The sequence below is a fragment of the Salvelinus alpinus genome, chromosome 17, assembly GCF_045679555.1.
Source record: "Salvelinus alpinus chromosome 17, SLU_Salpinus.1, whole genome shotgun sequence".
Taxonomy (NCBI): domain Eukaryota; kingdom Metazoa; phylum Chordata; class Actinopteri; order Salmoniformes; family Salmonidae; genus Salvelinus; species Salvelinus alpinus.
Genome location: NC_092102.1, coordinates 8,393,805 through 8,417,934, shown reverse-complemented (window position 1 = coordinate 8,417,934; position 24,130 = coordinate 8,393,805). Strand labels below are relative to the sequence as shown.

General features: G+C 44.9%; 1 protein-coding gene across 1 annotated transcript in view; it reads right to left on the bottom strand.

Moving 5' to 3' along the window:
• LOC139542083 (phosphatidylinositol 3,4,5-trisphosphate-dependent Rac exchanger 1 protein-like) overlaps positions 1-24,130 on the bottom strand; it is a 144,953-nt gene that overhangs the window by 31,676 nt on the left and 89,147 nt on the right. The window contains exons 14-20 of the mRNA XM_071347109.1: positions 19,023-19,098; positions 18,845-18,917; positions 12,664-12,809; positions 6,490-6,582; positions 5,079-5,227; positions 2,930-3,015; positions 1,462-1,601 (exon numbers count right to left, since the gene is read on the bottom strand). Of these exons, the coding sequence (XP_071203210.1) occupies positions 1,462-1,601; positions 2,930-3,015; positions 5,079-5,227; positions 6,490-6,582; positions 12,664-12,809; positions 18,845-18,917; positions 19,023-19,098 (763 nt within the window). The remainder of the gene's footprint in view (positions 1-1,461; positions 1,602-2,929; positions 3,016-5,078; positions 5,228-6,489; positions 6,583-12,663; positions 12,810-18,844; positions 18,918-19,022; positions 19,099-24,130) is intronic.

Below are 24,130 nucleotides of genomic sequence, written 5' to 3'. Positions count from 1 at the left end.
AAATGATGCTATTTAAAAAAGTGTGCAGCGCATCAGCTCCTCATTTATCGGATTACAGTTTGAATCGGACAGCAGCCAATCAAATTGTGCCAGCTGAGAAAAAGTTGAGCGTGGCAGTGCAGAGGAACGTCGGCGGGGGAATTCAGATGGAGCCCTTGGAAAGATGATACCCCAAATTATTATTTTCGGATATAAAGATGACGATGTATCCACAAAAAACGGATTGCAACTTGCAAAACAATCGGGAAGAAAATTAGACGGCGGCGCAACAATTTCCAACTTTGTTCGACATTTGAAGCTGCACAAAGAACGGTAAGTCGTGGCTAATATAGCCGACAGCTATATATTTAATTACTTTGCTGGTGTATCATGTAGGCTAGCGTAATGTTAAATCAATTAGCCTCCACACAATACGTCAGTGCGCGAACGTGATCATTGCACCCAAGATTGAGCTACAACTGGCTAGGCAGTTGGTAGCCTAAATCCTACCTGATGTTCCTAAATCAAGGTTGGGCGATTGAGGTTATACGATTGTGTACAAGCCTATTTCGCCCCATAGCGATCCTCGATAGTCGATCACTTTTGGGGGGGGGGGTCTTTCTCATGGCTACCCATGTATTTCCATGGAAATATAATGTTTATTTGGTAGGTAATAAATATAGATCTTTTTTAAAGTATTCATGGTTTGCGTAAATGTAATAATATACTATTACTCTTGTTAAAAATATGAAATGGTATTACATTTGGTGAAAAGCACATTATGACTTGTTTAGGACTCGAAACTCAAAGTTTAGGACTTGAGACTTGACACTTATCGGTCTTGACTTGAGACTTGACATGGGACTTGCCTGTCTTGACTTGGGACTTGCGTGCTAAGACTTGAGACTTACTTGTGACTTGTAAAACAATGACTTGGTCCCACCTCTGCTCCATAGTATACCCTGCACTGTCCCAAGCTGACAAAGCCAAAATATTTGTCACAGTAGGAAAATAACAACAAGGGGAAAAGTAGGTATATTGGCAGTTCACTGTAAACCATAAAAGAGTGAAATTGAGGTTGCAGAAGAACCCTGGTTGTGACGCATTAAACCAGTCAAACCCTTGCATGTGACACTGTAGAAGGGAACACACTACAGTAGTGTGATTGAAACACGTCTCGACACTGGTAGAAAAGTCGCAATGGTCCATTAGGCTAATGCCATCATGGTTGAATCTCTGATCATGTACGTTTCCCTAATATTGTGCGTACAGTATTAAAACATTGTTTGTCGTCAAATGTCTCTTTCTTTAAAAAAAAATGAGATTCTCCCTATGTATTTGAATGCTTTATTGACAGACAGTAAGAATCAGAGGGGGATGAGACAGGGATTGAACCCTGTTTTCCAGTAGGGAGTCCCATGTGTGTATGGATCCGGTAGTGTCACCGCTGGACCACAGCTCTGCACGCAAACTACGTCTCACCATGTCGGGCTGATCCTGCTGGTCGTGGTGGGAGGTGAAGTGCTCCAGGACCTCCTGGTAGTCGCTATGGTTCATGTTGTTGCCATTCACCTTCAGGATGCACTGACCTGGCTGGAGGCCTGCCACCGCCGCCTCCGACCCTATAATCACACAGGGGTCAAAGTGGGCGGGGACACAGCTTCTCATGTGTCATCCTGTAACCACTGATGTCACAGAATGTATGCATGTTGAATGAATGTTTTTCTATAATAACAGCATGTGTACAATGTATCCTCATCTATCTGGTCCATTCTGTAAATATTTAGTTCATTCTATTTTATTCGGAGATCCCATTGAGATGAAGAATCTGTTTTTAACGTGATCAGAGAATAAGGCATATCCAAGACCATCTGCTCATCTAAGACGTAGATAGGTGTGTGGCTCAGGTGGTAAAGCATGGCATTAGCAATACCAGGGTTTTGGGTTTGATTCCCAGGACCACCGATGCATAAAATGTAAGCACACATGACTGTATGTCGCTTTGAATAAAAGCATCTGCTATATGGCATATATAATTATTATTATAAAGCTATGTGTATACTATTAATTAAAGTTCCTATATTGTTTTGGTCCTCAAATAAGTTGTCTGGTAACACTTTAGCTGTGCCCTAAAATAAGAACAGATCTCCTGTCCCGTTTAAAAATACCAGCCCTAGCATAATTTCCCCAGTGATCCACCTCACACAAAGCACACGACTCCATATCTTCAGTTTAGCAGCCAACCCAAGCCAACCAAATCCCAGCCGTCAACCAGGATCCTGGTTTAGGAGACGAGAGAGGGAGCTGGGGAGTATGATATCATTCAGAAACTCCTATGGGGCCAGTAGCTGAAAGGAGCCTGTGCGTGTGTGTTTGTGTGTGTGCAGCCAGAGCAGAGTGTATGAGACCCCGGGTCGTGACTCCTTCTCCCTCAATGCAGAAGAAAATAAATCGCCGGCCATGTTTCCTCCTTCCTTATCCAACTGTTTTACACATTTGGACTCATCCCTTGCTCGTGACTCAACAGTTGTAAATACAATTAAAAATGTACTTTGACCCTAGCCTGGCGAACATGTGGTCCTTTGACCCTAGCCTGGCGACCATGTGGTCCTTTGACCCTAGCCTGGCGACCATGTGGTCCTTTGACCCTAGCCTGGCGACCATGTGGTCCTTTGACCCTAGCCTGGCGAACATGTTGTCCTTTGACCCTAGCCTGGCGAACATGTGGTCCTAAAAAGCAGAGCCTCAAGAAACTGGACCTGAAGTTAACAGGTGCATGGCTGGCAGGTAACGCCTCATCCTATAACGTAATGTTGATTAAGGCAGCCCCCCGCTCCTCTCTGAATCAGAGGGGTTGGGTTAAATGCGGAAGACACATTTCAGTTAAATGCATTCAGTTTTACAACTGACTAGGTATCCCCCTTTCCCAATCAGAGAGGTTGTTACTCACCTTTCCTTACTGCGTGTACATGAGGTGGGGCAGAGCCACTGAGTTTGAAGGACAGGGCACCGGGAGTGTCTGGAATCTTCACAATCCTATAACAACAAGAGTGTGTATGTGTGCACACGTGTGTGTAGGTCAGTAGAGGCTCCTCAGAGGACGAAGGGGAGGACCAGCATCAGTGAATTTAAAACAATAGTGAAACATAAAAAAATGTATCCCTTTTTAGATAAAACTATACTTAATATATTCAACTCACCAAATATTTGATTAAAACACACACTTTTGCAATGAAGGTCTACAGTAGCCTCAACAGCACTCTATAAGGTAGCACCATGTTGTAGCCGGAGGACAGCTAGTTTCCATCCTCCTCTGAGTACATTGACTTCAATACAAAACCTAGAAGGCTCGTCTTTCTCACCCCCCTTTTCCATAAACTTACACAGTAATTAAGATAACTTCCGGAGGATGTCCTCCAACCTATCAAAGCTCTTGCAGCATGAACTGACATGTTGTCCATCCAATCAAAGGATCAGATAATGAATCTAGTCCTGAAAGCATAAGCTACAGCTAACTAGCACTGCAGCGCATAAAATGTGGTGAGTAGTTGACTCAAAGAGAGCGGGCAGAACTGAAAAAGCGTGTGCGAGCAAGGAGGCCTACACACCTGACTCAGTTACACCAGCTCTGTCAGGAGGAATGGGCCAAAAATCACCCAACTTATTGTGGGAAGCTTGTGGAAGGCTACCCGAAACATTTGACCCAAGTTAAACAATTTAAAGGCAATGCTAACAAATACTAATTGAGTGTATGTAAACTTCTGACCCACTGGGAATGTGAAAGAAATAAAATCTGAAATAAATCATTCTCTCTACTATTATTCTGTCATTTCACATTCTTAAAATAAAGTGGTGATCCTAACTGACCTAAGACAGGGAATTTTACTAGGATTAAATGTCAGGAATTGTGGAAAAACTGAGTTTAAATGTATTTGGCTAAGGTGTATGTAAACTTCCGACTTCAAATGTACTTCGTACCCTTGCACATTGACTCGATAATGGCACCCAGTGTATATATAGGCAAGTTGTGCGGTCCCTCATCTACACCACTGCAAGTCAGATCTGTGGTAGGTCTGTAGCCGGTGGTGTCTGTGTGCTGCATGTGTTCCCCGCTCGCTTCAGCCATCTGAGCAGAAGCCAAAATGCAACCTTCCTGTGCTCATTACGAACAGGGTAAATAAAGAATATTGAATAACAGCACCATGGACAACTCCTCCGTTCACCCGGAGACTTGGTGCTGCCATTTTGATCTGCCGCTGACCACGTTTTAGCCTTCTCCCATTTACATTGTGTCATAGTTTACACACGGATTAGCCTACACTGTAATTCATTCAAATCCATGCACCATTTATGCAGTAAACGGAACTATATTTAGGTGCTATACATTTTTTTGGGGGTGCAATTCAGAAGGCTATATGGGTCTGCTAATGGAGGACTAGTAAAGGCCTAGTGCACTGCTTTTGTGAAAAAGCATTATTTTTCCCGATACTAATCTGTAATCTGATCCAGAAAATTGCCCATATCTGTTACAATACTCGTTTTCTCTGATTACTCGACACACCCTTGCATGTGATCAGGTGTGTATTCATTCCGCCGATTCTGTTGAAAAACGTTTCTTAAACAGAAGCAAGCGGAACAAAAACAGGGATAAACATACCTGTCCAATAGAAAATCGTTTGCAACTGTTGGACTAATGACTACACACTAGATCAGCTAGATGCAGGTAAGATTGTGCAAGGCGGTATTGAATGTGTCAATGTCTGTCACCTTGATGACTCAAATTTCTCTCTACCTGTTCACCTACATTGTAGACTTTCATTCATAGGCTAGGTTGGAGCAACCACATGATGTGTACAGGAACATTTGAGTATCATGAAGTAGCCTAAACCTATCGGTGTTACATTAAGCTGGATGAATGCAATACGACAGTCTTCCAATATGCTGTAATAGAAATAAGGCCAAGCTCATAAAAAAAGAATCGTCCTCCCTCATCTTAAACAGCACCGACCGCCACTAGTGTAGGTGTGTAGAGGATACCTGTGTGTGTGTGTGTGTGTGTGTGTGTGTGTGTGTGTATACACACATGCCTGTGTACTCACTCTTTGGTCTTGGTGTTGACCAGCATGCGTAAGGAGCGACGGATGCAGAAGGCCTGGTTGATCATGGTCTCCACCTCCTGGAAGGGCCTGAGGAACACCAGGTCCTCGTTGATGGTGAAGATCTTCCTGCCCTCCTGCAGCCCCGCCATCTGGAGGGGAGGATGGAGAGAGAGACAACAATGGTGGAGCATCAGGGTAGGTTGTCTCTTCATTTCTGGTACGTCAGTGTCCATTTTGTTTTTCAGATGTAAAAAATAGTGTGAACAATTTTCGGCCAGATTTCACTTTAAAAAACCTGGATAAGTGATGGCAATAGCCTAAAAAATAACATCTAAATGATAAAAAAACAGCGATTCTCACGGCAGCCTTTATATATCCTCTCTGGCTAGCCCAGGACACAGGGACCAGATTCACTAGTATGACGCTTGGCTTTGGTTGTCTGGGGGGCTGGCTCTGGAGGACAGCCCAGAACAGGAAGGCACAGTGGCCCACTGAGTGAGTGAGTGTGCTTGCGTGCGTTTTCACATTTGTGTGTTATGTATTCTCCCTGCAACCCTCCCGGAGTCCCTGGCTCTCCCAGGTATTTTCCCCCACTGGGCCCCTGGAATCAGCTGGGCCTCATTCACAAAGCACACACACAGACGGACTCAGTGTTTGGGCAGTCTCGGATACACACGCTCTGTGTCAGCCAGGGCCCAACTACACTGGCACTGTCTGGAGCAGAGGAGGGGAGGAATAGCAGGGGGATGAGGAGGAGTGAGATGGAGTGGAAACGAGAGGGAGGAAAAATAGGGTAGGGGACACAGAAGGAGTGTGAGAGGTTCATTTTAGGAACTGTAAGGATGATGCTACAACTGTAGGCCTGAGGGCGGGAGGAGTGAGTTGGAGCGAGGGAGGAGAGTAGGATATTAAGGAACACTGAGGGACAGTCAGGGAAGGAGTGCTGTAAGACTGTGTTTACCAATCCCTTCCTCAGGGATCCCCAGTCGTTGCACATATGCTCCGATCCAACTAGTCAACAAGACCTTGAGGAGTTGATTCAAAAAGAAAGAAAGAGAGTAGATAAGGCTGTCCTCCAGCTGCAGACAGAAAGACAGATAAACACGTTTGCACAGAACCCCCCCCCCCCCCCCCACACACACACACACACAGAGAGAGAGAGAGCTGAGATGGCAGTGAGGAGAATGTGAGCAGGCATGTCTAATAGTTCTGATCCCCACACTGAGAATAAAGTCCCCATGAGGAGAGGGACAGGTAGAGTGACAGCACCACCACTGTCTCACACACTGGGACTAACGGGCTCTGTCAGTAAGGAGGAGGAAGCATAGGAGGTGTGTGTGTGTCGTCATCCATGTGTGTGTCTGTGTGTATTTTACGTGTCTGTGTGTGTGTGTGTTTATAGACTCCTCACCTCAGCGTGAGAGCCCCTGGTGACAGACCTCACCACGATGGCCTTGTTCTTCTCCTCAATCTCAAAGCCATAGTCTTCCTCCTCTGGGTGAATCTATGGGGAGACAAAAAAACATCAACAAAGGCATTGACCGATTCATTCATTCATTTATGCATTAGATCAACGAACCAACAAAATCAGAACATTTTATCTGGCACTCTCTGTGCCGTCAATAACAAACGAATGACACGATGGCAATGACAGACCTGCGTAAAATACGTACATCACATTTGGGGTTATTTGGGACTATTCCATTACAGAGCAATAACAGGACCGTCGCCAATCGCAAGGTGGGGGTTATTTCCCTTCTGCTATCGCTAACGGCCGTCTGAGGAGACGGGTAACAGGAGAACGGCTAAACAATGGGCTTTGCAGCGTAAAAGAGCTGTGTGTGTGTGTTGGGGTCCATCACTTCAATCATGGCTGGAAGGACTGGGAAGGATTAGCATTTGAGCTAATTATTGGGGATGGGGCATCATGTCTACTTCCTCCTTTGTTCTTCTGAAGAAACGCTAGGGAAAGCTAATGCGTTAATGTTTGTCTGGCAATGTAACTTCCAGTTTCCAGACCTTTTCTTAAGGGGTTAAGGGGATTCGAAATTCCTCTCATTCTTCCAGCACCTGTTGGTAAATGTGACAATTCTGATATATATATATTTTTTTACACTTATCTACATAATGTCTCCGCCATCATTACCTATTATCGAAAACAGCTTCTGGACATCAGAATGCGATCACTAACCTCGATTAGGGACGAACATTTCTACTTAAACGAGTCGGCAGCTCTGGACGTTCGGCTTACTCCATACCAGTCCCTAATGCCCCGGACTCGAAAGAGGAAGCGACGGTGCAAAAGAGGAAGACGAGCCAGTATCCTGACGAGACAACGTTGGTGATGAACCGCTTCTACCTTCCGTTCTATTGGCGAACATATAGTCACTAGAGAAGGAACCGGAGGAGCTCCGTTTGAGACTATCCTATCAGTGGGACCTGAAGAACTGTAATATTCTAAGTTTCTCGTAGTCATGGCTGAACAAGGACAATACACATCTCGTTGATTTATCCATACATCTTTAAGACCGAACGGCAGCCTCGGGTTAGACGAACGGAGGAGGGTTATGTCTATTTCTTAACAACAAAAAACGATTTCTAATGTTAAGGAAGTCTCAAGTTTTTGCTCGCTTGAGTTCGAATAGCTCATGATAAGCTGCAGACCATACTATTAAGCAATATAGCTTTCATAGCTGACTATTTACCACGACACTAACCGATTCTGGCACTAAGACCGCACTCAACAAGCTGTATAGGCAAACAAGAAAATACATGTCTCGTGGCCAGTCATTTTAATGCAGGGAAACTGAAATCAGTTTGACCTCATACTTACCAGAAGGTCACCTGTGCAACAAGAGGAAATAAAACTCTAGACTAACTTTACTCCACATACAGAAACACATAGAACGCTTGCCCTCCATTTGGCAAATCTGACCATAACGCTATACTTTTGAGTAATGCATACAAGCAAAAACTCAAAACAGGAAGTACCAGTGACGCTCAATATGGAAAAGCTACAGGACTGCTTCACTAGCACAGACTGTAATATGTTCCAGGATTCATCCGCTAACATTGAGGAGTTCACCACATCAGTCCCGGCTTCATTAATAAGTGCATCAATGATGTCATCCCCACAATGACCGTACGTACATATCCCAACCAGAAGACATGAATTAGAGTCAACATCCGCAATGAGCTAAAGGCTAGAGCTGCAGCTTTCAAGGAGCAGGATACCAATCCGGAAGCTTATAAGAAATCCACTATGACCTCCGACGAGCCATCAAACAGGCTACGCATCAAAATAGGGCTAAGATCCTTGCAAACCATCACAGTAAAACGAGTCCTATATCGACATAACCTGTAAGGCCACTCAGCAAGGAAGAAGCCACTGCTCCAAAACCGCCATAAAAAAGCCAGACTACGGTTTGCAAGTGCACATGGGGACAAAGATCGTACTTTTTGGAGAAATGTCCTCTGGTCTGATGAAACAAAAATAGAACTGTTTGGCCCTAATGACCATTGTTATGTTTGGAGGAAAAAGGGGGAGGCTTGCAAGCCAAAGAACACCATCCTAACCGTGAAGCACGGGGGTGGCAACATCATGTTGTGGGGGTGCTTTGCTGCAGGAGGGACAAGTGCACTACACAAAATAGAAGGCATGAGGATGGACAATTATGTGGATATATTGAAGCAACATCTCAAGACATCAGTCAGGAAGTTAAAGCTTGGTCGCAAAGCTTGGTCGCAAATGGGTCTTCCAAATGGACAATGACACCAAGCATACTTCCAAAGTTGTGGCAAAATGGCTTAAGGACAACAAAGTCAAGGTATTCGAGTGGCCATCACAAAGCCCTGACCTCAATCCTATATAACATTTGTGGGCAGAACTGAAAAAGCGTGTGCGAGCAAGGAGGCCTACAAACCTGACTCAGTTACACCAGCTCTGTCAGGAGGAATGGGCTAAAATTCACCCAACTTATTGTGGGAAGCTTGTGGAAGGCTACCCGAAACGTTTGAGCCAAGTTAAATAATTTAAAGGCAATGCTACCAAATACTAATTGAGTGTATGTAAACTTCTGACCCACTGGGAATACGATGAAAGAAATAAAAGCTGAAATAAATCATTCTCTCTACTATTACTCTGACATTTCATATTCTTAAAATAAAGTGGTGATCCTAACTGACCTAAGACAGGGAATTCTTACTTGGATTAAATGTCAGGAATTGTAAAGAACTGAGTTTAAATGTATTTGGCTAACGTGTACGTAAACTTCCGACTTCAACTGTACTTCGTACCCATGCACATTGAATCGATACTGGTACCCCGTTTATATATAGGCAAGTTGTCGTTACTCATTGTGTATATTATTATTTGAAATTTTCTCTCTGCATTTTTGGGAAGGCCCCGTAAGTAAGCATTTCACTGTTAGTGACAACATTTTATTTGAATCAGATTTGATTGGATATGAGAGCCATTCGTAATTACCATCTTCACACACAGTTGGGGGGTTAATTAAATTCTAACTGCGGCTCACGCATGGAAGCACATAACGTTACGGCTCCTCTCTTGGAACATCTTTTTGAAATTACCCCCGTGGAGAAAAAAATCTATCCATTTCAACTGAACTCATGACCGTTTGTGGGTGTTGATACTTGATATTCCGTATATATTGTAGAATATATTTATATCTTAACCGTTTTATCGGAACTAATGTTATCAAATGTTCGGTTTGAATATGAGCAAACTGTGAAGTGTATGTCTTCACCAAAGCGACTGAACTCATTAGTTTGAATTGTTCTTCCTGATGCTCGCATGCTATGAGACTTCCTTACACACACACATCTGATTTCCTAAAGATATCTGCCATTAATGGATCCGTTGGACTTCAAAGCCCGGTCTCATCTTCAAAGGCGTAAGGAGATGTTTTGAGCTGCATCAGACACTGAGGGGATGAGATGTCTCCATGTGCTCTCTGATACCCACAGCCAGATGTGGTTAAAGTCATCACACAAACACTTGGGCCTTGCGGAGTGAAGGACATGGCTGTTTCTGATCATGCCCAGACTTCTGGGGAAGTCAAAAACCTGCTCCTCTAAATACTACTGTGTGGCAGCTTATTGTTACAGCAGCGGACAAGCCATTGAATGAATAACTGACTGGTAACAATGTACAGTGCTGTTACGTTCACACAAGTGTATGTGCTCATTTATGTGTGTGTGTACATGCGTGTGTGTGTTCATGTGTGTGTGTGTGTGTGTGTTCATGTGTGTGTGTTCGCTCATTTATGTGTGTGTGTACATTCGTGTGTGTGTGTGCGTTCATGTGTGTGTGTGTGTGTGTGTGTGTGTGTACGTTCATGTGCGTGTACAGTGGTTCCTCCTTTAAAAGTAGCGTCATACTGCAGCACACCTTGTGGGCTGCTGCAGCATTCTATGGCACGTTATTTAATTGTCAGACATTTTTACGTTAATGCAAGTTAGTGCTAGTTTGACCACCAGAGGGCAACTTTGAAAAGCATTTGATATTCTCCCACATTGGCATTACTAGAGAATTTAAAACCTTTTTTGGAAAAACAGTGTACATGGGACTGATTTTAAGAAATTTGGCTTAATTAATTGAATCAACAAATGGAAAATATTGCGCTGTACAACGTGCCGGTCGGTAGCAGGCTACAGCATAAGAGGATTGGAGGATCCTAAATTAATATCTAAGGGGCATAACATGTCCACAGCCTAATTGTAGTGTAACCAATACTCATTTTGTCTATGGTAGGCCTACAGTATATCTCAAAATATTTTTTTCAATGACGTGACTCTCCACCAATAATTACATTTAGAGGATTGGAGGATTCTACATTAATATGTAAGGGGCATTTCCCGTTAGATATTCTCACAGATCCTAAGGGGCTTTAATATAATTCTAAATGAATTAATAATAATAAATCGCTTTGTTAAAAAAAGTAACAATATTTTGGAGATAATTTTGTTTAAAAAAAAAACGACAGTGAGCGATTGTAATCTGAATAAAGGCCCAAATAATATTTATAAAGGCCAAAATATAGCCCTGCTAATAGCCATAATGACGCTGTACGTGACCATGTGTGTTTGAAAGAGTACTTTCCAGTAAGCAGCAATTTGTTTGCCTTCATTAGACAACTTTGTTCCAATAATTCTGTAATTTAGTGATATCTATTCCCATAATAATTCATTATGATCCATAACTAAATCAACATCTGCATTTTGAAAGAGTATTTATATCATTCTTTTATTAATGAAGGCATAAAGATGCTGGTGAAGAAATACAGTACTGTACAGTATATGCTTTTACATTTGGATAATAAAGAATTTTGAAGATATAAGCCACCGGCATTTGTTTATTAGGCTACTGTGCAGTCTGACAAGTAAACATAGCCTACAATACATACTGTAGTAAACATGGAAATGCAGGCACGCGGGACAGGCTGTCCCGCGTGCCTGCAAATAAGGCTGTCCCGCTGTCCTTGTAAATAAGAATTTGTTCTTAACTGATTCCATATGTGTTAATTCATAGTTGTGATGTCTTCACTATTATTCTACAATGTAGAAATTAGTAAAGATAAAGACAAATCCTGGAATGAGTAGGTGTGTCCAAAATTTTAATTTGATTAATATTATGGTGTTTCTATTCCAATAAAAAACGAAAAACACTCTGGGTTTCTGTTAGGATGGAATGAGAAATATAGTGCTGTACAACGTGACGGTCGGCAGTACAGTACTGGGCTATTTAGCTTAAGAATCCCGATGTCGTGCGGGCATGTGGGAGACTGGGGTTCAATTCCCCGACGGGGAATGGATCCATAACTAAATAAACATCGGCATTTTGAAAGAGTATTTTTATCATTATTTTATTAATGAAAGCATAAAGATGCTATTATTGGTTACATTGTTTTCGTTTGAATGTACAGACTGGCAATAAGAACAGAACACCGGGAACATTTCCCTAGTCAGTGCCATTATTAGTGCAATTTCGTTTTCAAATAATTCTTGCCATTCTTGAACATGGGGTGAGCCATTGTTACTAATGTGTAAATTAAGCCAGTTTGTTATGTAGAATGATTCATTTCTGTTTTTAGTGCGAGAAAAACCAAAAACCTACAGTCATCTCATGGGTCTCCCAGTCGAGGCCAGCACGGGTATTGAACCAGCATCCGTAGCAACACAGCTTGCACTGTTATGCAGTGTCTTAGACCGTTGTGCCACTCAGGTGCTGTACAACGTGAACGGTCAGGAGTGGCCTACAGTACTACAGTAAGAGCAAAATAATCCTAACATAAAATAAAATAAAAACCTTAGCGTAACAGTTTTAGTAAGTAATACTGAAGTCGTGCACAATTATCAGTTTCTAATTAGGTTTATGTCGCCCATTCATTGTCAGTTAGAGACACAGTAGGACCCAAAAGCATAATCAGTACTCTAACTCCCCCTTGTGGTGGTCTGGAGCAATGAAGTGGTGATGAGGGATACCATACTAAACCACAAATGACCTCTAAATCCCACGGCGTAAACTCACAACTTTTAAAGGAGGAACCACTGTAATTGCACTCACCACTAGGGACTTGACCAGGATGTTCTCGATGAGCTTGAAGTCGTTGCGCTGCAGCTGCTTGGTCTTGGAGCTGGTACCCTCCATCTCCTCGTCGGCGTAGAAACGAAAGAACTGTGACTCGTCTTTGAAATCGGTCTTCTCCAGAACTGTGACAAAGAAAGGGAAAGAGAGAAAGGGTTGAACTGAAGATAAATGTGGGTCACTTGAATAAATCTTTAAGCTGAGTCTCCGTCTGAAAAGGAACGTCACCCTATTCCCTATGTTGTATTTGTATTTATTATGGATCCCCAAGGCAGCAGCTACTCTTCCTGGGGTCCGGCAAAATGAAGGTAGTTATAAAGTTTAAAAAACATTACAATACATTCATTACAAAATTCACAACACACTAGGTGTGTGCCCTCAGGCCCATACTCCACTACCACATATCTACAACACACAATCCATGTGCACGTGTGTGTATAGTGCGCATGTTATCATGTGTGGGTATGCATGTGTCTGTGCCTATGCTTGTGTTGCTTCACAGTCCCTGCTGTTCTATAAGGTGTATTTTTATCTGTTTAAAAAAAATCTGATTCTACTGCTTGCATCAGTTACCTGATGTGGAATAGAGTTCCATGTAGTCATGGCTCTATGTAGTACTGTGCACCTCCCAGTCTGTTCTGGACTTGGGGACTGTGAAGAGACCTCTTGTGGCATGTCTTGTGGGGTATGCATGGGTGTCTGAGCTGTGTGCCAGTAATTTAGACAGACAGCTCGGTGCTTTCAACATGTCAATACCTCTCACAAATACAAGTAGTGATTAAGTTAATCTCTCCTCCACTTTCAGCCAGGAGAGATTGACATGCATATTATTAATGTTGGCTCTCTGTGTACATCCAAGCTGCCCTGTTCTGAGCCAATTGCAATTTTCCTCAGTCCGTCTTTGTGGCACCTGACCACATGACTGAACAGTAGTCCAGGTATGACAAAACTAGGGCCTGTAGGACCTGCCTTGTTGATAGTGTTGTTAAGAATGCAGAGCAACACTTTATTATGGGCAGACTTCTCCCCATCCTAGCTACTGTTGTATCAATATGTTTTCACCATGACAGTTTACAATCCAGGGTTACTTCCAAGCAGTTTAGTCTCCTCAACTTGCTCCATTACCACATTATTCATTACAATATTTAGTTGAGGTTTAGGGTTTAGTGAATGATCTGTCCCAAATGCTTTTAGTTTTTGAAATATTTAGGACTAACTTATTCCTTGCCACCCATTCTGAAACTAACTGGAGCTCTTTAAGTGTTACAGTCGTCACTGTGGTAGCTTACGTGTATAGTAGTGAGTCATCCGAATTCAAAGACACTCTGGCTGTACTCAAAGCCAGTGGCATGTCGTTGGTAAAGATTGAAAAAAGCAAAGGGCCTAGACAGCTGCCCTGGAGAATTCCTGATTCTACCTGGATTACGTTGGAGGCTTCCATTAAAGAAAACCCTCTGTGTTCTGTTAGACAGGTAACTCTTTATCCAGAATATAGCAGCGGGTGTAAAGCTATAATACATACGTTTTTCCAGCAGCAGACTATGATCGATGTCAAAAGCCGCACAGATGTCTGACAAATCAGCCCCCACAATAATCAGTAATTTGTGTAAGTGCTGTGCTTGTTGAATGTCCTTCCCTATATGCGTGCTGAATGACTGTTTGTGTATTGTAAAATAGCATTCCATCACAATTTTTCCAAAAACTTTACTAAGGGTTGCAACAGGATGATTGGTCAGCTATTTGAGTTAGTAAAAAGGGCTTTACTAGACTTTTGCTTCCCTCCGGGCCTGAGGGCACACACTTTCTAGTTGGCTTAAATTTAAGATATGGCAAATATGAGTGGCAACATTGTCCGCCATTGTCCTCAGTAATTTTCCATCCAAGTTGTCAGACCCTGGTGGCTTGTCATTGTTGATAGACAACAAATTCAAAAATGACAATTCTTGTCTTTCAAAATTTGGTCAGATTTACTTGGATGTGTAGTGTAAGCGTTTGTTGCTGGCATGTCATGCCTAATCTTGCCAATGAAAAAATAATTTAAGTTGTAGCAATATCAGTTGGTTTTGTAAAGAATGAGCTACCTGGTTCAATGAATGATGGGGCTGAGTTGACATATTTTCCCCAAATGTCATTGAAGGAGCTCCAAAGCTTTTTACTATCATTCCTTATGTCATTTATCTGTATTTCATAGTGTAGTTTCTGCTTTTTATTCAGTTTAGTCACATGATTTCTCAATTTGCAGTACGTTTTCCAATCGTTTGTGCAGCCAGACTTACTTGCCATTCCTTTTGCCTCATCCCTTTCAACCATACCATTTTTCAATTCCTCATCAATCCACGGGGATTTAACAGTTTTTACAGTCATTTTCTTAATGGGTGCATGCTTATTAGTAACTAAGCAATTTCATAAATGTGTCAAGGGCAGCGTCTGGTTGCTCCTCATTACACACCACGGACCAACAAATATTCTTTACATCATCAACATATGAATCACTACAAAACTTATTGTATGACCTCTTATACACTATGTTAGGCCCAGCCTTTGGAATTTTGGTTTTCCTACATATTACTACACTGCTCAAAAAAATAAAGGGAACACTTAAACAACACAATGTAACTCCAAGTCAATCACACTTCTATGAAATCAAACTGTCCACTTAGGAAGCAACACTGATTGACAATAAATTTCACATGCTGTTGTGCAAATGGAATAGACAAAAGGTGGAAATTATAGGCAATTAGCAAGACACCCCCAAAAAAGGAGTGATGCACATTTGTGGCCTGCTGGAGGTCATTTTGCAGGGCTCTGGCAGTGCACCTCCTTGCACAAAGGCGGAGGTAGCGGTCCTGCTGCTGGGTTGTTGCCCTCCTACGGCCTCCTCCACGTCTCCTGATGTACTGGCCTGTCTCCTGGTAGCGCCTCCATGCTCTGGACACTACGCTGACAGACACAGCAAACCTTTTTGCCACAGCTCGCATTGATGTGCCATCCTGGATGAACTGCACTACCTGAGCCACTTGTGTGGGTTGTAGACTCCGTCTCATGCTACCATTAGAGTGAGAGCACCGCCAGCATTCAAAAGTGACCAAAACATCAGCCAGGAAGCATAGGAACTGAGAAGTGGTCTGTGGTCACCACCTGCAGAATCACTCCTTTTTTGGGGGTGTCTTGCTAATTGCCTATAATTTCCACCTTTTGTCTATTCCATTTGCACAACAGCATGTGAAATTTATTGTCAATCAGTGTTGCTTCCTAAGTGGACAGTTTGATTTCACAGAAGTGTGATTGACTTGGAGTTACATTGTGTTGTTTAAGTGTTCCCTTTATTTTTTTGAGCAGTGTATATTGTGATCACTACATCCGATTAATCTGGATACTGCTTTTAAGCACATTTCTGCAGCATTAGTAAAGATGTTTTCAATATATGTTGATGATTTCAATCCTGTGCTGTTTGTATCCTGGTAGGATGAATGTGCGACCCGGGCTGGCAAAATTCTGAATCATTGCTACTCGAATTTCAGCGACGCTTACAAAATCCTCCCTCGCCCTCCTTTCAGCAAATCTGACCACGACTCCATTTTGTTGCTCCCAGCCTATAGACAGAAACTAAAACAGGAAACGCCCATGCTCAGGTCCGTTCAACGCTGGTCCGACCAATCTGATTCCACACTTCAAAATTGCTTCGATCACGTGGACTGAGATATGTTCCTGATAGCATCGAACAACAATATTGATTTATACACTGATTCGGTGAGTGAGTTTATTAGCAAGTGCATCGGTGATGTTGTACCCACGGTGACTTAAAACCTTCCCCAACCAGAAACCGTGGATTGATGGCAGCATTCGTGCAAGGTGGCAAGGTGACCTGAAACATGACCGTATACAAACAGTGTAGCTATTCCCTCTGCAAGGCAATCAAACAAGCTAAGCGTCAGTATAGAGACAAAGTAGTCGCAATTCAACGGCTCAGACACGAGACATATGTGGCAGGGTCTACAGTCAATCACGGATTACAAAAAGAAAACCAGCCCCTTCGCGGACACCGATGTCTTGCTCCCAAACAAATTCTTTGCTCGCTTTGAGGACAATACAGTGCCACTGACACGGCTGCTATCAAAACCTGTGGCCTCTTCTTCACTGCAGCCAACGTGAGGAAAACATTTAAACGTGTTAACCCTCGCAAGGCTGCCGGCTCAGACGGCATCCCTAGCCACGTCCTCAGAGCATGCGCAGACCGTGTGTTTACGGACATAATCAATCCCTATCCCAGTCTGCTTTTCCCACATGCTTCAAGAGGGCCACCATTGTTCCTGTTCCCAAGAAAGCTAAGGTAACTGAGCGTAACGACTATCACCCCATAGCACTCACTTCCGTCATCATGAAGTGCTTTGAGAGATTAGTCAAGGATCACCTCCACCCTACATGACACCCTAGACCCATTCCAATTTGCTTACCGCCCCAATAGGTCCACAGACGACGCAATCACAATCACACTGCCCTAACCCATCTGGACAAGAGGAATACCTATATAAGAATGCTGTTCATCGATTACAGCTCAGCATTCAACACCATAGTACCCTCCAAACTCATCATTAAGCTCGAGACCCTGGGTCTCGACCCCGCCCTCTGCAACTGGGTCCTGGACTTTTTGATGGGCCGCTCCCAGGTGGTGAGGGTAGGAAACAACATCTCCACAACGCTGATCCTCAACACCGGGGCCCCACAAGGGTGCGTTCTCAGCCCCCTCCTGTACTCCCTTGTTCACCCACGACTGCGTGGCCATGCACGCCTCCAACTCAATCATCAAGCTTGCAGATGACACTACAGTGGTAGGCTTGATTACCAACAACGACGAGACGGCCTACACGGAGGAGGTGAGGGCCCTCGGAGTGTGGTGTCAGGAAAATAACCTCACACTCAATGTCAACAAAACAAAGGAGATGATCGTGGACTTCAGGAAACAGCAGAGGGAGCAACCCCCTTTCCACATTGACGGGACAGTAGTGGAGAAGGTGGAAAGTTAAGTTCCTCGGCGTACACATCACGGACCAACTGAAATGGTCCACCCACCCACACAGACAGCGTGGTGAAGAAGGTGCAACAGCGCCTCTTCAACTTCAGGAGGCTGAAGAAATTTGGCTTGTCACCAAAAACACAAACTTTTACAGATGCACAATCGAGAGCATCCTGTCAGACTGTATCACCGCCTGGTACTGCGACTGCTCCGCCCACAACCGTAAGGCTCTCCAGAGGGTAGTGAGGTCTGCACAACGCATCACCGGGGGCAAACTACCTGCCCTCCAGGACACCTACACCACCCGATGTCACAGGAAGGCCAAAAAGATCATCAAGGACAACAACCACCCGAGCCACTGCCTGTTCACCCCGCTATCATCCAGAAGGTGAGGTCAGTACAGGTGCATCAAAGCTGGGACCGAGAGACTGAAAAACAGCTTCTATCTCAAGGCCATCAGACTGTTAAACAGCCACCACTAACATTGAGTGGCTGCTGCCAACATACAGACTCAATCTCTCTCCCAATTTGCACTTAGCTCCAATTTAAGGGGAAGTCTCCCGTTGACATCCATGCATGATTAAGTGAAAATTTGCCTGAAGTGGAAGTATGGATTCATTCCAATGTGAATAGGAAACCTTTCTAGTGCCAGTTACAGTACGAAACAGAAATATGACAATGCAATACCAGGTGTTAATTGTTTATAAGAAAACAACCGAACGTGTATAGACAAAACCGACACCTATGAGGAAGAAATTGTGAATGTCAAACGTTATGTTTTGATTATAACATCATTGATAACCGAATCGTATAACAAGAGGTATATTATGTTCTCTGGGGAAAAATCCTGCTCGGAGAAACACTTGATCCCAAGCAGTAGAAGCTTCCTACAAAAGTGGTTTTGCAGACACAACATGCCCTTATTATGGTAGTAAATGCATTGTAGCATGGTGTGTGTGTGTGTGTGTGTACAGTATATTCCCCAGTGAAGTGCAACGTATGTTGTCATAAATTAATTTATGAAATGATGGCCCTCTGACTATCTGCCCTGGGGAACACGAGCCTGATGAAAAATGTACTGCAATATCCCTGGTGTATATCCTCCAGTCAGTTATAACACATGACGTTGGTGTGTGTTGTACTGACCGTGGTGCATGAAGCCGTTGTTGCACAGTCCGACCCCCATTGTCACCGCGTCCTCACGTGTGGAACAATCACCCTTGGAAACAGAACGAAGCAGTCACAATTAAGAGTGTCACCTGTTTACTTGTTGTTTTCACCTCATTGACACAGTGGGGAGCGTGTGTGTGTGTGTGCACTGTACCTGTGACAAGAGCCAGTCCACCAGTTTGCTGGCAGGCAACACAGACTTGAAGGTTTTTAAATGGTAGTCTCTATCCCTGTAAGTGAGAAGGAGATGGGCGAGTAAGGATATGATTACATAGAAACACACAATCAAGCCAATCAGGTGCACACAAGCAATCACACTTCAAAGACAGGGGCGGTTCTAGGATTTTTTTTTTTTAAGGGAAGACCAAGGGGGGACAACCAGCAAATTGTATCCTACGATGAATTGTACTGAATAACGGTTTCAACTGTTTGTATATGCCCCTAATCTATTCAAATACAGTTGAAGTCGGAAGTTTACATACACTTAGGTTGGAGTCATTAAAACTAGTTTTTCAACCACTCCACAAATGTCTTGTTAACAAACTATAGTTTTGGCAAGTCAGTTAGGACAACTACTTTGTGCATGACACAAGTAATTTCTCCAACAATTGTTTACAGACTGATTATTTCACTGTCTCACAATTCCAGTGGGTCAGAAGTTTACATATACTAAGTTGACTGTGCATTTAAACAGCTTGGAAAATTCCAGAAAATTATGTCATGGCTTTAGAAGCTTCTGGTAGGCTAATTGACATAATTTGAGTCAATTGGAGGTGTACTTGTGGATGTATTTCAAGGCCTACCTTCAAACTCGGTGCCTCTTTGCTTGACATCATGGGAAAATCAAAAGAAATCAGCCAAGACCTCAGAAAATAATGGTAGACCTCCACAAGTCTGGTTCATCCTTGGGAGCAATTTCCAAATGCCTGAAGGTACCACGTTCATTTGTACAAACAATAGTACGCAAGTATAAACACCATGGGACCACGCAGCCGTCATACCGCTCAGGAAGGAGACGCGTTCTGTCTCCTAGAGATGAACGTACTTTGGTGCGAAAAGTGCAAATCAATCCCAGAACAACAGTAAAGGACCTTGTGAAGATGCTGGAGGAAACGGGTACAAAAGGATCTATATCCACAGTAAAACGAGTCCTATATCGACATAACCTGAAAGGCCGCTCAGCAAGGAAGAAGCCACTGCTCCAAAACCACCATAAAAAAGCCAGACTACGGTTTGCAACTGCACATGGGGACAAAGTTCGTACATTTTGGAAAAATTTCGTCTGATGAAACAAAAATAGAACTGTTTGGCCATAATGACCATTGTTATGTTTGGAGAAAAAAGGGGGAGGCTTGCAAGCCGAAGAAGACCATCCCAACCGTGAAGCACAGGGGTGGCAGCATCATGTTGTGGGGGTGCTTTGCTGCAGGAGAGACTGGTGCACTTCACAAAATAGATGGCATAATGAAGAAGGGAAATGATGTGGATATATTGAAGCAACATCTCAAGACATCAGTCAGGAAGTTAAAGCTTGGTAGAAAATGAGTCTTCCAAATGAACAATGACCCAAAGCATACTTCCAAAGTTGTGGCAAAATGGCTTAAGGACAACAAAGTCAAGGTATTGGAGTGGCCATCACAAAGACCTGACCTCAATCCTATAGAAAATGTGTGGGCAAAACTGAAAAAGCGTGTGCGAGCAAGGAGGCCAACAAACCTGACTCAGTTACACCAGCTCTGTCAGGAGGAATGGGCCAAAATTCACCCAACTTATTGTGAGAAGCTTGTGGAAGGCTACCCATAACATTTGAACCAAGTTAAACAATTTAAAGGCAATGCTACCAAATACTAATTGAGTGTATGTAAACTGCTGACCCACTGGGAATGTGATGAAAGAAATAAAAGCCGAAATAAATCACTCTACTATTATTTTGACATTTCACATTCTTAAAATAAAGTGGTGATCCTAACTGACCTAAGACAGGGAATTCTTACTAGGACTAAACGTTAGGAATTGTGGGAAAACCGAGTTTAAATGTATTTGGCTAAGGTGTATGTAAACTTCTGACTTCAACTGTAAATCCATTTGAAAATGAACATAAGGAAAATATTCAAGTTCCATTGTAACGGCTTTCTTCCAGGGGTGAAGGAGAGGACCAAAGTGCAGCGCGGTTAGTGTTCAACATGTTTAATTTGACGACAAGTGAACACTACAAACAACAAACAAAACAACAAACCGTGAAAACAGATACAGACCTATCTGGTGCAGAACACAAACACAGAGACAGGTAACATACAGACACTGACACAGGAGACAACCACCCACCACAAACAATGTGAAACAACCTCCCTATGTATGTCTCTCAATCAGAGGAAAACGAAAACACCTGCCTCTGATTGAGAGCCATACAAGGTCAATTAAACCTGACACTTAACATAGAACAAACACAGACTGCCCACCCATCTCACGTCCTGACCCACTAAACACAACAATACAAAAGGAAAACAAGGTCAGGAACGTGACAGAACCCCCCCCTTAAGGTGCGAACTCCGGACGCACCATAAAAAAAAGTCTAGGGGAGGGTCTGGGTGGGCATCTGTCCGCGGCGGCGGCTCTGGCGCAGGACGTGGATCCCATCCCACCATAATAAATCCCCGCTTCTGTGGCCTCCTCAAGGTGGCGACCCTCGCCACCGACCTTGGACTGGGAACCCTAGACATGGATCCCGCTGGATTTAGGGGCAGCCCCGGACTGAGGGACGGCAGCTCCGGACTGAGGGACAACACCGGACTGGCTGGCGGATCCTGGCTGGCTGGCTCTGGCGGATCCTGGCTAGCTGGCTCTGGCTGGTCCTGGCTGGACGGCTCTGGCTGGTCCTGGCTGGACGGCTCTGGCTGGTCCTGGCTGGACGGCTCTGGCTGGTCCTGGCTGGCGGAAAGCTCTGGCTGGTCCTGGCTGGCGGAAAGCTCTGGCTGGTCCTGGCTGGCGGAAAGCTCTGGCTGGTCCTGGCTGGCGGAAGGCTCTGGCTGGTCCGGTCTGGCGGAAGGCTCTGGCTGATCCGGTCTGGCGGAAGGCTCTGGCTGATCCGGTCTGGCGGAAGGCTCTGGCTGATCCGGTCTGGCGGAAGGCTCTGGCTGATCCGGTCTGGCGGAAGGCTCTGGCTGATCCGGTCTGGCGGAAGGCTCTGGCTGATCCGGTCTGGCGGAAGGCTCTGGCTGATCCGGTCTGGCGGAAGGCTCTGGCTGATCCGGTCTGGCGGAAGGCTCTGGCTGATCCGGTCTGGCGGAAGGCTCTAGCGGCTCCTGTCTGGCGGACGGCTCTGTAGGCTCTTGGCAGACGGGCGGCTTTGCAGGCTCATGGCAGACGGGCGGCTTTGCAGGCTCATGACAGACGGGCAGCTTTGCAGGCTCATGACAGACGGGCAGTTCAGGCGCCGCTGGGCAGACGGACAGTTCAGGCGCCGCTGGGCAGACGGGCAGTTCAGGCGCCGCTGGGCAGACGGGCAGTTCAGGCGCCGCTGGGCAGATGGGCAGTTCAGGCGCCGCTGGGCAGACGGGCAGTTCAGGCGCCGCTGGGCAGACTGGCAGTTCAGGCGCCGCTGGGCAGACGGGCAGTTCAGGCGCCGCTGGGCCGATGGGCACACCTGTAGGGAGGAGACGGAGAGACAGCCTGGTGCGTGGGGCTGCCACAGGACCCACCAGGCTGGAGAGACCTACAGGAGGCTTGATGTTACGAGGCACCTGAAGGACCGGGCTGTGGGGGAGTACTGGAGCTCTGGTGCGCAGCCTTGGCACCACTCCCCCAGGCTGGAATACTACACCAGCCCGTACCCTCCAGAGTGCAGGCACAGGTTGAACCGGGCTGTGGATGAGCACTGGAGATCCCAGCGCTCCGGAGACACAGCACGCAGAGCCGGCGCAGGATACCCTGGACCGAAACTGCGTACCGGAGACCAGACGCGCTGAGCAGGCACAATACGCCCCGGCTGGATGCCCACACTCACATGACACTTTCGGGGGGCTGCTCTATAGCGCACCGGGCTATGGGCACGCACTGGCGACACCGTGCGCTTAACCGCATAACACGGTGCCTGACCAGTGACGCGATGCTTATAATAAGCACGAGGAGTGCGCTCAGGTCTGCTACCTGGCTTAGCCACACTCCTCTCTAGCCCCCCCCCCCAAAAAAAATTCTGGGGTTGCCTCTCGTACCTGTCCCGCTGCCGTGCTGCCTCCTCATATCGCCGCCGCTCAGCTTTCGCTTCCTCCAGCTCAGCTTTGGGGCGGCGATACTCCCCAGCCTGTGCCCAGGGTCCTTCTCCGTTCAACTCGTCCTCCCAAGTCCACAAGTCCTGGTTGCTCTGTTGAGCTCTCCCTTTTCCCCGCTGCTTGGTTCTGGTAATTTGGTGGGTGGTTCTGTAACGGCTTTCTTCCAGGGGTGAAGGAGAGGACCAAAGTGCAGCGCGGTTAGTGTTCAACATGTTTAATTTGACGACAAGTGAACACTACAAACAACAAACAAAACAACAAACCGTGAAAACCGATACAGACCTATCTGGTGCAGAACACAAACACAGAGACAGGTAACATACAGACACTGACACAGGAGACAACCACCCACCACAAACAATGTGAAACAACCTCCCTATGTATGTCTCTCAATCAGAGGAAAACGAAAACACCTGCCTCTGATTGAGAGCCATACAAGGTCAATTAAACCTGACACTTAACATAGAACAAACACAGACTGCCCACCCATCTCACGTCCTGACCCACTAAACACAACAATACGAAAGGAAAACAAGGTCAGGAACGTGACATCCATACATGTCCAGCTCACTGGCATGTAATAATGATCAACCATTGAAAGCAGCATAAATTATGCAATGGAATGATAGTCATGTGGTTGGAACCTGGAAACCCCACAGGATAACACCTTTATAATAAAGCATTGCATGTATTATAATTTGCTGGACAAGGAAATAATTGCCTTTTATAAAAATAATTTAATGCAATTCTACGTTATTTTACATGACTGGAGACATTAGTAAAAACAAATTATAATACCACACAAATGACCGAAATGACGAGCCACTCTGACACTGACAAATAATAGTGGTCTCCATGTCTAAGGGCCTGAGTGTCTCCGTGTCTGTCTGTCTGTCTAAGGGTCTCCGTGTCTGTCTGCCTGAGTGTCTCCGCGTCTGTCTGTCTGTCAGTGTCTCCGCGTCTGTCTGTCTGTCAGTGTCTCCGCGTCTGTCTG